This window comes from Hippichthys cyanospilos, chromosome 22 (genome assembly GCF_059441005.1).
Source record: "Hippichthys cyanospilos isolate Australia breed blue-spotted pipefish chromosome 22, RoL_Hcya_1.0, whole genome shotgun sequence".
NCBI classification, from domain to species: Eukaryota; Metazoa; Chordata; class Actinopteri; order Syngnathiformes; family Syngnathidae; genus Hippichthys; species Hippichthys cyanospilos.
This window is the reverse complement of record NC_142390.1, coordinates 63,387-75,576: the sequence shown is the minus strand read 5'-3', so window position 1 is coordinate 75,576 and position 12,190 is coordinate 63,387. Positions and strand designations below refer to the sequence as shown.

The 12,190-nt window shown below is 47.2% G+C and overlaps 1 protein-coding gene across 2 annotated transcripts in view; it reads left to right on the top strand.

Annotated features, from left to right (window-relative positions):
* The first annotated feature begins 191 nt into the window (after nt 1–191).
* sbf1 (SET binding factor 1) overlaps nt 192–12,190 on the top strand; it is a 25,065-nt gene continuing 13,066 nt past the window's right edge. For both annotated transcript variants that reach the window (XM_088406902.1, XM_088406903.1), the window contains exons 1-11: nt 192–386; nt 4,633–4,724; nt 4,964–5,101; nt 5,180–5,302; nt 6,054–6,164; nt 9,556–9,661; nt 9,881–10,013; nt 10,094–10,202; nt 10,372–10,485; nt 11,780–11,857; nt 12,065–12,178. In XM_088406902.1, coding sequence (XP_088263028.1) covers nt 332–386; nt 4,633–4,724; nt 4,964–5,101; nt 5,180–5,302; nt 6,054–6,164; nt 9,556–9,661; nt 9,881–10,013; nt 10,094–10,202; nt 10,372–10,485; nt 11,780–11,857; nt 12,065–12,178 — 1,173 coding nt within the window. In that variant the 5' untranslated portion in view covers nt 192–331. The remainder of the gene's footprint in view (nt 387–4,632; nt 4,725–4,963; nt 5,102–5,179; nt 5,303–6,053; nt 6,165–9,555; nt 9,662–9,880; nt 10,014–10,093; nt 10,203–10,371; nt 10,486–11,779; nt 11,858–12,064; nt 12,179–12,190) is intronic.

Genomic DNA, 12,190 nt, shown 5'->3' with positions numbered 1-12,190 from the left:
GGGTCTTTTCCCATCTAAAGGGGTTTTCAAGGTACTGCTCGGCAAAAGTCGAAGCCCTCCAGACAACTCGCGGCTGTTTTGAAACGATGGCTAAAATATTCTGGAAGTACATCGCAAACTCTGTGGAGGAAAGCGGCCCCTCCCTGAAAGTAGGTACTGCGCACGCTCCGCTCTCAGCCGTCAGGGCTTGACAGTATGGCGGCGGGGTACAGCTGGAAGGATGCTACCGTTGCCAGCGATGTGTCCGTCGCCGGCAGGACGTAGATGGACCCTTAGCGGCGCCGAGACGAGAGGAACAAGCGCCACAGAGCCGTCGCCGTGAACGGCCGCAATGGCCAGGCTCGCCGACTACTTTGTGGTGGTCGGTTACGACCTCGACAAACGAGGTGGGTGCTGCTGTTAGCCGCCTAGCATCGCGGCCTATGATTAGCCTCGGCGGAATAGTAGGCGGGGATGGGCCGCGCCGCCGATGGCGGCTCGCCGGCCCCGGTCGCCGTCGCCCGGCCTCGGCGTCAACTTTACACCGAGGACTCGCAAGCTGCTCGGGATTAGCGCGTTTAGTTCCTGGTCGGAATGACATTTTCTCTCGGGCGTTTTTTTGCAAGTCGCGCGTTTAAAAGCGGCCCGCTAACGCCCGGAGCGCCGCCATTAATACGAAGATATCCGCCAATGTTGACAGCGAGCTTCAAGCTAGGGGAAGCTAACGTTAGCCGGAGACTGGCTCTTGGTTCGCCTGCAACCCCGAACTCGTTTATCCCCCTGTTTTAATGCACTTTGCATTGGCGGTTTCAAGACGTTTTCAGCCATTTGGTGGAGGTGCTCGAAGCATCCAACTATATATAACTATATAACTACAACTATATATAAAAGCTCCTCAGACTTGTGCAAATGGATGCTTTTCCTCTCGGCTCCATGGCTGATTGTTGTGTGTTTTTGCGTGGATTAACCCAGATGGATTTACACCTCATCACCCTCGCCAGCACCATCCTCCCTGCTCCCCTGTGTTGTTGAGGACCTTGTTTGGACCCCCCCCCCCCAACCCCCTTCACCCTGAGCTCCGGCCTAGATCCGTGCAGTATAATGGCTCGTTTAATCATGAAATATTCAAGCCGCCTATCCAGTGCAAGCTTGCAGCTAGGAACTTGGTACACTCAAGTCGCCCCGTGATTTATTCACAGTATGCAAATCTGCAATTTGCCTCTGTGCCAAAAGCTGCCTCTCCGTCTCCGCGCACTCTTCACGGTCTCCATGCCCGGATGCGCCTTTACAGAATCTTGCGTTTTAGCCGCAAAGTTTAGTTCAGTGCAGGATGTCATTACGTGGACAATGCAAACGTTGCAGAAACGCCCCTTCCTGTTCGAGCCAGACCGAATTGCGAACGGCGGAGCAGGCCGTTCAAAATCATCTGGAAGGCAGACATGCTCAGCTTTTAATGGATCAGAACAGCCTGCGCCTTGGCAAGCCAAACGCTTGCAGTGCCAGGATCACAGAGTGATTGCTTTCTGTAGACGAGACAGCCTGTGGAAGCTCCTTGTGAGGTTGACACAGGAGAAAACACATCAGGATGACGCATGTAAACTTACTGGTGGCAATTGGAGATTACCGCTGATCTCCAATCAGTTCAATGAATATGATGGTTCACTGCGCTGAATAAAATCATCATTTTCGGCGTGACTTTGACTTAATAGCTCAACGGCACACCGCAAATACCTTTTTATTTATGTATTTATTTTTTGACGATTTGTGAACTTCTCACCTCCCTCGCGTCTTTCTAAGTACCATCAAACCTAGGACGAAGCAATCCTGGATCGTGAGAATACCCGGAATGCTGCGTTTCCTCTGCAGTCTAAATACTTCAAGCATCCTGCTTCTGCGTGCGCGTTTGCGTGTGGCACTCGGTTTTGCGGGCCGTGACGGTGACAGCTAGTCTGGCAAACGGGGGCGTTCGCGTGACCGTCTCGCCCCTGTGCCAAAATCTTCACCGCGTATGCCTTTTTGAGCCAAGATGGTGCCTGCTTGGAGGCTGGTGTCGTTGTCGGGGTGCGGTCCTTATAGCAAAGGGGTCCTTGGAGGAACACCGTAGCGTTGTGTTTTGACAGCGGAGGCCGCGGAGCCGGCATCCAATCGCGCGAGTCCCAGACTCAAGCGGGAAACTGAGCGGGAACCTTGGAGTCGTTTGGTTCAAATGGGATAATCCACATTGTCTTTTTTGTGTGGGAAACCCAGACTTTAGTTTCCACTTTTTTTTTTTTTTTTTTTTTTAAAAGATTTCACAAGTCACAATGAAATATGCCCTTATGTTAAAGTAAGATTTAGAGCAATGGAATGTACTTTTAACCTTTTTCTGTTTTGGAGTTGTTGGATGTTTGGGATTATAGTCACCATGCCATTTGGATACATATTTGGGTGTTTGTTGTATTATCGATGACAAAATCATTATTGAATGAGAAAAAAAACCCAACGCAAGCAAAATGTTGCGTCATGTGTCCATTTTTTTTTTTTTTTTTTACTTTTAATTTGAAAAGAAAAATGTTCTGTTCTTGTCAGGACATCAAAAAGCATGTAGTCACATTTGCTGATATCTGCACAAACCCTGTTCAAAACTAATAATACCCCTTGGGTTACCGTGAACTCTACCACTACAATGACTAATTTAGGTCATGCTCACAAGCGTGAAATGGGAAAACATGGGACAAAATGTCACAAGAAGCGCCTCTTGCCGTTTTTGTTGGATGATGCAAACATGAGACGATGAGAACCAGTGATGTTCTCATATTTTGGTTTGTTAATGATGCTATCGCAACATGGAATTTGAATATTATCGCATAATTGGACAAGTCCTTTGAACCTGACTTTACCAGTATCAATCATCTGTATTTTTTATGCTGTTTTTGGCTTTGCTTTGCTGATGTATTCAGGTGTCGTCTTGCAATTTTTTTTTTTAATTGCGACAATGACAAGAACTTTACCTCGTGAAAAAAATCCAGTATTTCATCGCAGACGCCGCAGTCGTGTGGGATGCGTGCATATAAAGAGGCTTCTGCTGCTGCCAACAGTGCCCGCCTGCGGGCAGCCACTTCCTCCAGTGCCTCCAGAGCAGGGCCGCAGCCTTTCAAACCCTCCTGAAATAACCTCCACAATCTGCCTTTCATGGTGGGGGACAAGAGGGAGCGCGGTACGCTCGACGCTTGTGTGTGTTGGCCGCTCACCCGGCGGATACTCGAACGGCATTGTGTTTGGTCGGTTACTCTGGTAACGTTATCCCCGCTTTGGGCTGCGGGTTTGCGACGAGCGCTCGGTGCACACTGACCGGGAAGGCCGGGATGTTAAGTTTATTTATTTATTTATTTATTTTAAAGAAAAACATACAGTAATTACTGATTCGTGGTATGTGAGATTGTAACAGGGTTACGGCAAATCTAGTTTAATGCCTTGACAGGAGCGCTCTATTTTCCTATTCAAATTAAGAGCAAAGTAATTGGAACACAATTTGACCATTGGAATATGACACTTGTTGTGCCCCATGTAGTACTGAAGAAGACGGCACAACTTATCATGAGTATAGTGTTGTGAATACCTCATTAATGATGCTCGTTAGGTCAGCCGTCTCTGGCGCTTGCCATTGTGCGGGCGTTATAAAAGATTACGAACACCTTGAAACGGTTTGCTTTTATATTTTATTTGAACTCGAATCAAGAGGCATTACTTGAAACATCTTCAATCAGTTTCTTTTGACAGGTGGCAATTGATTTCCTTGTTAAATGGCTGCTTTGCACTGAAGATGTTTTGTACTGCAAAATTGTGAGGCGACTAAAAATACAGTACTCTTAACATAGGCTGTAATTATATGTGGCCAAGGGTTGTGTTTGGGGACCCCCCCCCCCCCCCCTCCTTGATGGCTTCCCTGGAATGTAAAGAATTTTCTCCAACTCCTCTTCACACAAAGGCTGAGTCGGCAGCGCTCCGGTTAGGTCTTCAGGCGCTCAAGGGAGCAATCTATCTAATCCCCAAGGGACGAGTTTTTGATGCGAGGGGGGGGGGGGGGGGGGGCTGCTGGCCTCGGTTAAAAAAGACAGCTCCTCCTATTCGGTTGCAGGCTAGAGGCATGCAGTAAAATCAAATTTGCGGGTGAAAAATGTGAGCAATTTGAAGCAATTCTGCTTAGTGACAGACCCGCCATCCGTCAGTCCAGACTTTGGATTTGTTCAGTCAAAGACACTTTTCTCAAGTTCAGTTTTTCCCCTACAACGATGGGATCCCTGATCCATTCTTACTCTGTTTAGTTGCGTGACTGGAGTTCACAGCGTTAGTCATTGGATTTATTTGCCTAACCTGCGAAAGATTAAAGAAGGCGCACTCAAGACAGCCTCCGCATCAAATCGGTGGCCCACTGGGTTGCTGCTCCAAGAGCGGCCGATACCGGCGTCGCTATTACCGATAGCTTGGTACAACGCCTAACCCTAACCCTGTACTCGCTCATCCCTAGTACAGTACTTGCAATTACGGTGGAACAGATGTGCAAGTACGCTCCAGTGTATTTGAAAATACTTTGGAAGATACTTGCAAATGCCTTGTTACTACATAATTACGTCTGAATTTCTTCCTCTTTACGTCCTCTTCTTTCCACTGTAGTGGAAGGCGAAGGTGAGGGTCAAGGTCGCATTCTCCAGCGGTTTCCTGAGAAAGACTGGGAAGACAGCGCTTTCCCACAAGGCGTAGAGCTGGTAAGCGAACACCCCAAGACGCATGTTCCTCAAATATCGCGGCCAGAACCCTCCACTCTGTCAAGGTCTGACTCATTACATTTCAGATCGTTTTTCGCGTGCTGTAGAAGCTCCTAAGTTATCAATTCCCCTTATAGGACCTCAGTGATGTTTATTTATTTATTTATTTTTTTACGAGTCCAACTCTAGGTCAGTGAACCACCTGTTTGTTTTGTTTTGTTTTTTCCTCTTCGCTACAGTTCTGCCAGCCCAGCGGTTGGCAACTGGTCCCCGAGCGTCAGCCCGCTTCCTTCTTCATAGCAGTTTTGACCGACATCAACTCGGAGCGCCATTACTGTGCCTGCTTCACTTTCTGGGAGAGCCATGACAACCCACAGGTAAGAGTTTGATGAAGATGTGCGACTCGTGCTCATTCCAAAATATTTTTCATCTATCCTCTTTGCGCTCGGTCGCAGAAGACGCGATCCGGCGATGCGGACGAGGTGGACGAGGAGCCTACTGTCATCCAGCCGGCTCGGGTTTTCGCCCCCAAGAGTTTGGTGCTGGTGTCTCGGTTGGACTACAGTGATGTGTTCAGGGTAGGATGCCTTAGCTTGAAAAGGAAAATTATTTCAAGAATCCTGTGGAAAGTATTCTGACAAAAATAATGAACGCTGATTTGAAATGGGTTTGAACGTAAACATTCATATTTTGTGCAAAAAAACAGCAGAACTTGCTTCAAGGACAGTCCACTCATTTAGCTCTAATTTTTGTCAAATGTCATCACTGAATTAATTTCTTGTACACTGAATTGATTTCATCCCAACAACATGTTTCTGTTTTTGCAGCGCTTTTTTTTTTCTCAAATAATGTGCTTAAAAGAGGGTCAGGAATAGACATTGAATGAGTTAATACCGTGAAAAACATCTTTTTTCTTACTTGCTGTCGAATGAAAACCACATCACTTGCGCTCAAGGTTAGGCTAACGACCAATCGGCATTTACCTTTCGGTCATGTGACATTTGGGTCTCTAGTTTTTGACAAAATTCAAGCTTTAAAAGCTGTTTTGTGGGTTATTCATGTCATCCAAAATGCGCTGTCAAAAAAATGACGGAAAACATACTCAATCAATAACCTGTGAAGTTGACCCAAAGGGCAGTGGCTCTGTTTTTTGGCCTCAACTCTTTTAAGACAACAAAAGTCTTGGTAGTGTTTCTGAGGTGCCGGTGTTCATCTGGGGTGTTTGTTTTCTTCGTGGGCTTTCGCTTGTAGGGCGAATCAGAGACACAACGACAGTAGTTTCCTGGGCAACTTCTTGATTTCTTTGTCTCTTTTTCCTTCTCCAATCAGAACTGCCTAGCCTTGGTCTACACGGTCCACGTAGATGGCCTGACCGTCCCCTTGGAGACGGTCATTGGAAATCTGCTCACGTGTGTCATCCCCATCGCTGGAGGCTCCCAGGTAACTGCTCACTCGCTCTCTCCTACGCCCGACTGCCTGAAAAACGAGTTAAATATGCCTAAAACCAAAGTATCAAAGGTGTGATGTCTGCTCGCTGGCTTTTTTTTCCCCTGGGTTTTCTGCAAGTTCAAGCAGTGTGACGCGGTCAGCATTCTTCGTCACTTGGCCAACGGACTCTGAAATTTGGCGCATTCTTCATTTTTTGATTGCTATCTCTTTCATTTGCAGTTTCCTTCTGTGTTTTAGACAGACAAAACCTAATTTAGCTTCCGTTTTCCCAACCAGGCATCAGTCTTTCTCTTCAGTCGTGTTCTACCAATATCATCAATTTATCTTACTTTATCTTACTTTACATACTTATTTTAATACCCGCCGCATGTGGGAAAGGAGAGATTTATAGGATTTTCCTTACATTGCCATTTTAACGGTGTACAAATATGGTTACGAGGCGTTTAAACAATGTGTCTTTAAAGACGGGTGCAATTTCAGAGTCCTCAAGCTATTGAAATGGTTTTGGCGTGATCTTTCGAAGCAATTCTCACCAATTTTCACCTCTAGCTGGTGGGTCTGGAAGGTATCTCCCACAGGTTCGCTGCACGCCTAGTTCTTCGATCCTTACGCCTTATTTATTACCGGTATGTTTTACTTTGTCGCGTGAAACTACCGTTCAAGACAAATGCTTCTGGACTTTTATGTGGAAATGCAGGTAAACAAATGCGGGAACAAAAACACGGACTTCCGCGACACCCATCGGTTGAACTCCTTCGCTGCCTTTGATGCGGGGGACCCATTTTCACTTCACCGAGTATAGTCCATTTGTGAATAAGGCGTGAAGGAACCGATTTCCTTCCGGCTAATCAAGCCTAATGGGAGCGTGTTGGAGGAAGACCGAGGGACTGTCCGAATCAGTCTCTGGGTGATCTGAAGCGCATGTGTCCCTCTAACCCCCGCCGTACACCGGTTCCTATGTGTTACGGATAATCGAGTCCCCGTTTTGTAGTTTAGACACGGTTCCTCGGGTCCTGACCTGTGACTGGCTGCCGGCCTGTCCCCAGGTAACACTGCCCATCGACCGAGCTCCCTCCCTCCCTCCCAATCGAGGAGCCGGCACCGTGTCGATTGCGTTCGAATCGGGAATTGTGTGCCGGTAATAGCTTTCTTTGTGGGCGGTTGTCTTTTGTCTTGCCTTTCTCACGATTTTGACAAATGGCCTCGAGTGCGAAAGCTTTGATGGACGTGTTTGGCAAACGCACCACGCGCGACCGCGCGCGGTTGTGACTTTAGTTGCTAGGTGACCATATGGGATGGCAGATGGCTTCCTACGGGGCACTCCGAATTGAAGAATCACACGTAATCAGTCTTAACGCACACTGATTGCACACGTATAAACACAAACGTTAGGCAAAACAAGGCTCCGGCCCGTGAAATCCAGATTTTGTCTGGATTGTGATCCAAATGAACTGTGAAGTACCGTCATCATTTATTTATTTTTTTGTTCCCCTCCCAACTTTTAGTTTCAGTTTATGAACATCCATGTCCTTCTCACCAATTTCTCTGTCGACCTGCCGGATCCTAGTGTGTGTGCTGCTCGGTGGGTTATTTTTCTCTGCTTCTCTTTCTCTCTTGCTGCTGGGTTTTTGTGTAGCCGGGCCAGGTGTAGCTCGTGGGCCTGCCTAACTCAATTCTCCTGGAAGCCTCCGCTTTCTACGCCCGGGCCATCACGTAACCATATGTGATCAACAGCTGATCGTTTGTCATCGCCTTTAAAGCTAGTTGCTATTAGTGCCAAGATTGTCATGATTTTGTCATGAGACTTCTGGTTTGGCAGCGAGATGAAAAGTGAGCGCTCTCTTTACCAAGAAAGTCGGTATAGGCATTTTGGATATTTTTGTTGTCGAACCCAGCTCGGAAGGACGCAAGCGATGAATTACAGCTTCGGCGACTTGTTTATTTTATTCATTTTTTTAATGAAGCCACTTTGAATTCATTCTGGATGTTCTTTAATCCCCTGCGATTGGCTGGCAAGCAGCTCAGGGTGTTCCCCGCCTACAGCTTAAAGACAGCTGCCGCATGTTTTCTCATCTGGCGTGTGAGCGCGTAAAAACGCTGCTTCGTGTTTCTGTTCCGCTGCGTATCCACCTCCTAGTCCCCCTCGTCTTTCTTTCTCCCCGGTCTTCAGGTCGCTGCTCCCGCGAGTTAAATGTTGTTTTCGTTCGTCGGCGACTTGGTCCAGCTTTTTGTCTATTCCTTGTTCCCGCCTTATTCGATTATCAAACCTCCAATTTTGGAGTACATTCCCTCCTGGCTTCCTTGCACCTGGGTCCAGCTAGCCTCACCTCCGCACGACGCCATGTCACATCGTAACTTAGCGATCTGTGATTGTTATGCTATTTTCACACGCGTGCGTTGTCCTTAGACCCCTTGATACCCGCACGTTACTTATATTAACTGCATGGCCACCCCACAGAACGCCGTACCCCTCACCCCCAGTATCTCTGCAGGTACTTGAGAGTTTCTGCAGGTAATAGTAAATCTGATAGAAAGTTTTTTTTTTAATGCTGTGACTGTAGCGGTGCCTTTTATTGTCAAACTGAGAGCAAATTGATTGGAAGATGAAGCAACTGATTGCTATCTCCTTTGCTAAACATTGTATCCCTTTATTTTGTCGTTTTATACTGACACACATTATGATTAGTGACACAGTTGCCCGGCATAGGCAAGCTGCCTATAGGCAGCTCCAATACACCTGGTTAAAGATGTCTTTTTCAGCACGCGTTCCAGTTGAGTTAAAAGGAAGTCCCAATAAAAGCAATCCCGAAGAAGGCTTGAAACCGATCGTTTTGCGCCTCTTTGATTTTTTTCCGCACACAAAGCGTTGTTATGCAGCCAGCCCACAGGCGAATCCATTTGTTTGGCCTTGGCCGCCTGTCGAGAGCGTCGCTGTTCAAGTCCAAATCATTGCCCCACAATGAACAAGCAATTCTAAATACATTCTGCTCTTAGCGATTGCATTTTTGTGTGTTGCCGTTTGAGTAATACTACCGTTATCAAGCGTCAAGAGAATTTGGCTGTCTTCTAATGACAACCTTTCAATCGGTCACAGCTAACGGTTTTTCACGCTACTGTCGGACGACGACGGAAAACCTCTGAGCGTGACGTTTTCCGTACGGGTCCGCCTTAATGATGCGGCGGCACTGGTGCGGATTAAGTATAAGGTTGATGTGGAGCCTTGTCCACCTCAAAGCCCAATCAGCTGGAATGGCTTGTTTCTCACATACCTGCTAAGCTTCCTAAATTTTCGCTCCGTACTGCGCTGATTCGCCCCCCCACACACACACAGACGACCGCCTTAACATGTCCTTTTTCTTCCGGTCTCACCTTTCATCTGTAGCGGACTATCACATTAGGCGCCGGAGACCGGCAAGTTATCCAGACTCCTATCAATGACTCCCTACCTGTCAGCGGCAGCAGTGTGGCACAGCTGTTCAGGCAGCTAGGTAAGGACAAACGGAACGCCAAAGCAACCTTTCCTGATTTTTATCTGGGGTCTTCGGTTTAGCGGTTCGTGATCGTTATCAGGCAACGTCTCTCCCTCCCTTATTGTATTCATTGCATGTGTACATGCGGCCGAACGGAGTTTTTCAAGGGTCAGGCTTCCCGTTTGGTACATTATTCCGCTTTACAAACAAACGTGATTTCGCCGTCTTCTTCTCCAGGGATCGTCAACGTGCTGTACTTGTTTTGCGCCGCCCTGACTGAGCACAAGATCCTGTTCCTGTCCAGCAGTTACCAGCGACTAACGGACGCCTGTCGGGGATTGCTCGCTATCATGTTCCCCCTCAAATACAGGTAGGTTGTCAATTCCTGTGACGCCGCACTTCCCCGTCTCCCGCGTTGTCTGTCCTGCTCCAATACCGGCGTCTCCGCAGCTTCACGTACGTTCCTATCCTGCCTGGCAAACTCCTGGAGGTCCTGAGCACTCCCACTCCATTTATCATCGGCGTCAACTCGTTCTTCCGGTCTGAGACGCAAGAACTGGTGGGTTGTCGTCATTGTAGCACTACGCGAAACGATATCGCCAAAGTAATCGGTGTACTCGTTTGCGTGATAAGGTACAGTCGGCACAGTACAGCATTCACCTTCCGGTTGCGTGATCAGATTTCACTTTTTTCAGTTCTTCCTATTGGTACTTTTTTGTGGCTTTTAGTTAGATGTCATCATCGCTGACCTGGACGGCGGAACGGTCAGCATTCCCGAGTGCGTTCACATCTCGCTGCTGCCCGAGCCCCTCCTCCACCAGACTCAGACCGCGCTCTCCACGGTAACGCCGCTTGGAAAAAGATGGAAATGCACCGAAAATGCCACGATAGCCTTTTCCTCAAAAGGCTCACTATACCACCTGTTTTTTAAGTGTCAAAAATGAGCGCAGTGCATTTTGGCAAGCTGCGGAGAAAGACGCGTCCAAAAGGAATGGCCTCATGAAAGAGGAAAACAAGCAGTAAATGATTTCGTGAGCTGCCGCGTCATTATCGAATTTATTTGATCAGGAGGCACAGTTGGAAGTTTTTCATCCCTTTGCGGTAGGCATGATCGGAAGGGTTTTGTCATTGCCATCGTAACAAACGTGCATCGAGGGTTTGGAGGGAATACGGAAGGCTTGTCCTTCTTTACCTAGGTAGTCGGCACGACGCCTTTCCTTTTCTTCAGCAATTTGAAGAACGGTCGTAATGTTTCGCTGTGCTGGTCGTGTCGTGGACCAAACGGAACCGCAAACAAAATAGTCTCTAGCGCATGAGGCTATTTAGGATATCTCCACCATGTCATTACGCAACATTAGGCAACGCGAAAAGCCACTAATTCAGGGTGAAACTTCATGGGATTCACCAAATTGTACAACAAACGGCGTCATTTGAGAACTGGCCATCAGTGAATCTGTTTGCTTTTCACCTCATTTTTCCAAATCCCAAAATGACACAACAGTTCTCTTGAACTAAAAACACAGTGCGACAGTAGAGACACTCAGATCGTTACGTTTGAACTTTGTGAATTCTTTTTAGCAGAAACATTTCAAGTGAGAGCCCAAATTTGCGGCCAGCCGTTGTTTTCTTTTTGTTTTGTTTTTGGGAAACAAGAAGGATGAACCCTGACCCACAAATCCATGAGCTCATATCATCCTTCAATCTCACCCACTCACTCAATTATGCTTTGTATTTTAAAACGCAACGCGATATGGGCGAAAGCTAATGTCAGCGATCCCCCGTCCCCGAAACAAAAACACCAAACGGGAAAAGGCCGCGCTCATGTCTCAGATAGGCATCTTAAATTTATTAGGTTGGCCTTAAATGTTTTCTTGGAACAAATCAAATCTGGTAAGCGAGACGCATTCGGGTGTCGCGATGGTCCAGATTGTTGGTAGGCAACCCGAAAGCCGGGCTTACTTGCATCCAGGAAAGGAGGATGGCCTGGATCTCCTTTGACCATTGTTGCATGTAAAGAAAACGTTTGGATTTCAGACCTAAACATCGATGATACACCTTGAAGCGGGATTATAGATATTATCTATTTACAAAAAGTGGAATAATGTATGAAAACACGAAATACGTTTACTTTTGTAGGTTTTGGATCCCGAGTTGGAAATTGCTGACCACGCCTTCCCGCCGCAGTCCTCGTTACCTTCGGCGCCCAAGATCCAGGTGAACACCTCGGTGCTTAAAATGTCTATGATCGTATGGTATTACGTAGTTAATGGTGAGAACTGACATCTATAGTGGTTCCTATTTTTGTAGAATTGTTTTTTTTGTCGTCATGTCAACATTTTTGAGCCTAAGCTCCAAATATCCCCCCATATTCTTGTGCGCGCCTGTTTGGACCTAAGCCGGACTGCGATTTGTGTGTCTCAGGATAAGGAGATCCGGGCTATCTTCCTGCGGCTGTTTGCCCAGCTTTTCCAGGGTTATCGCTGGTGTTTACATATCATCCGCATTCACCCCGAGCCGGTCATCCGCTTCCATAAGGTACGGCCACCG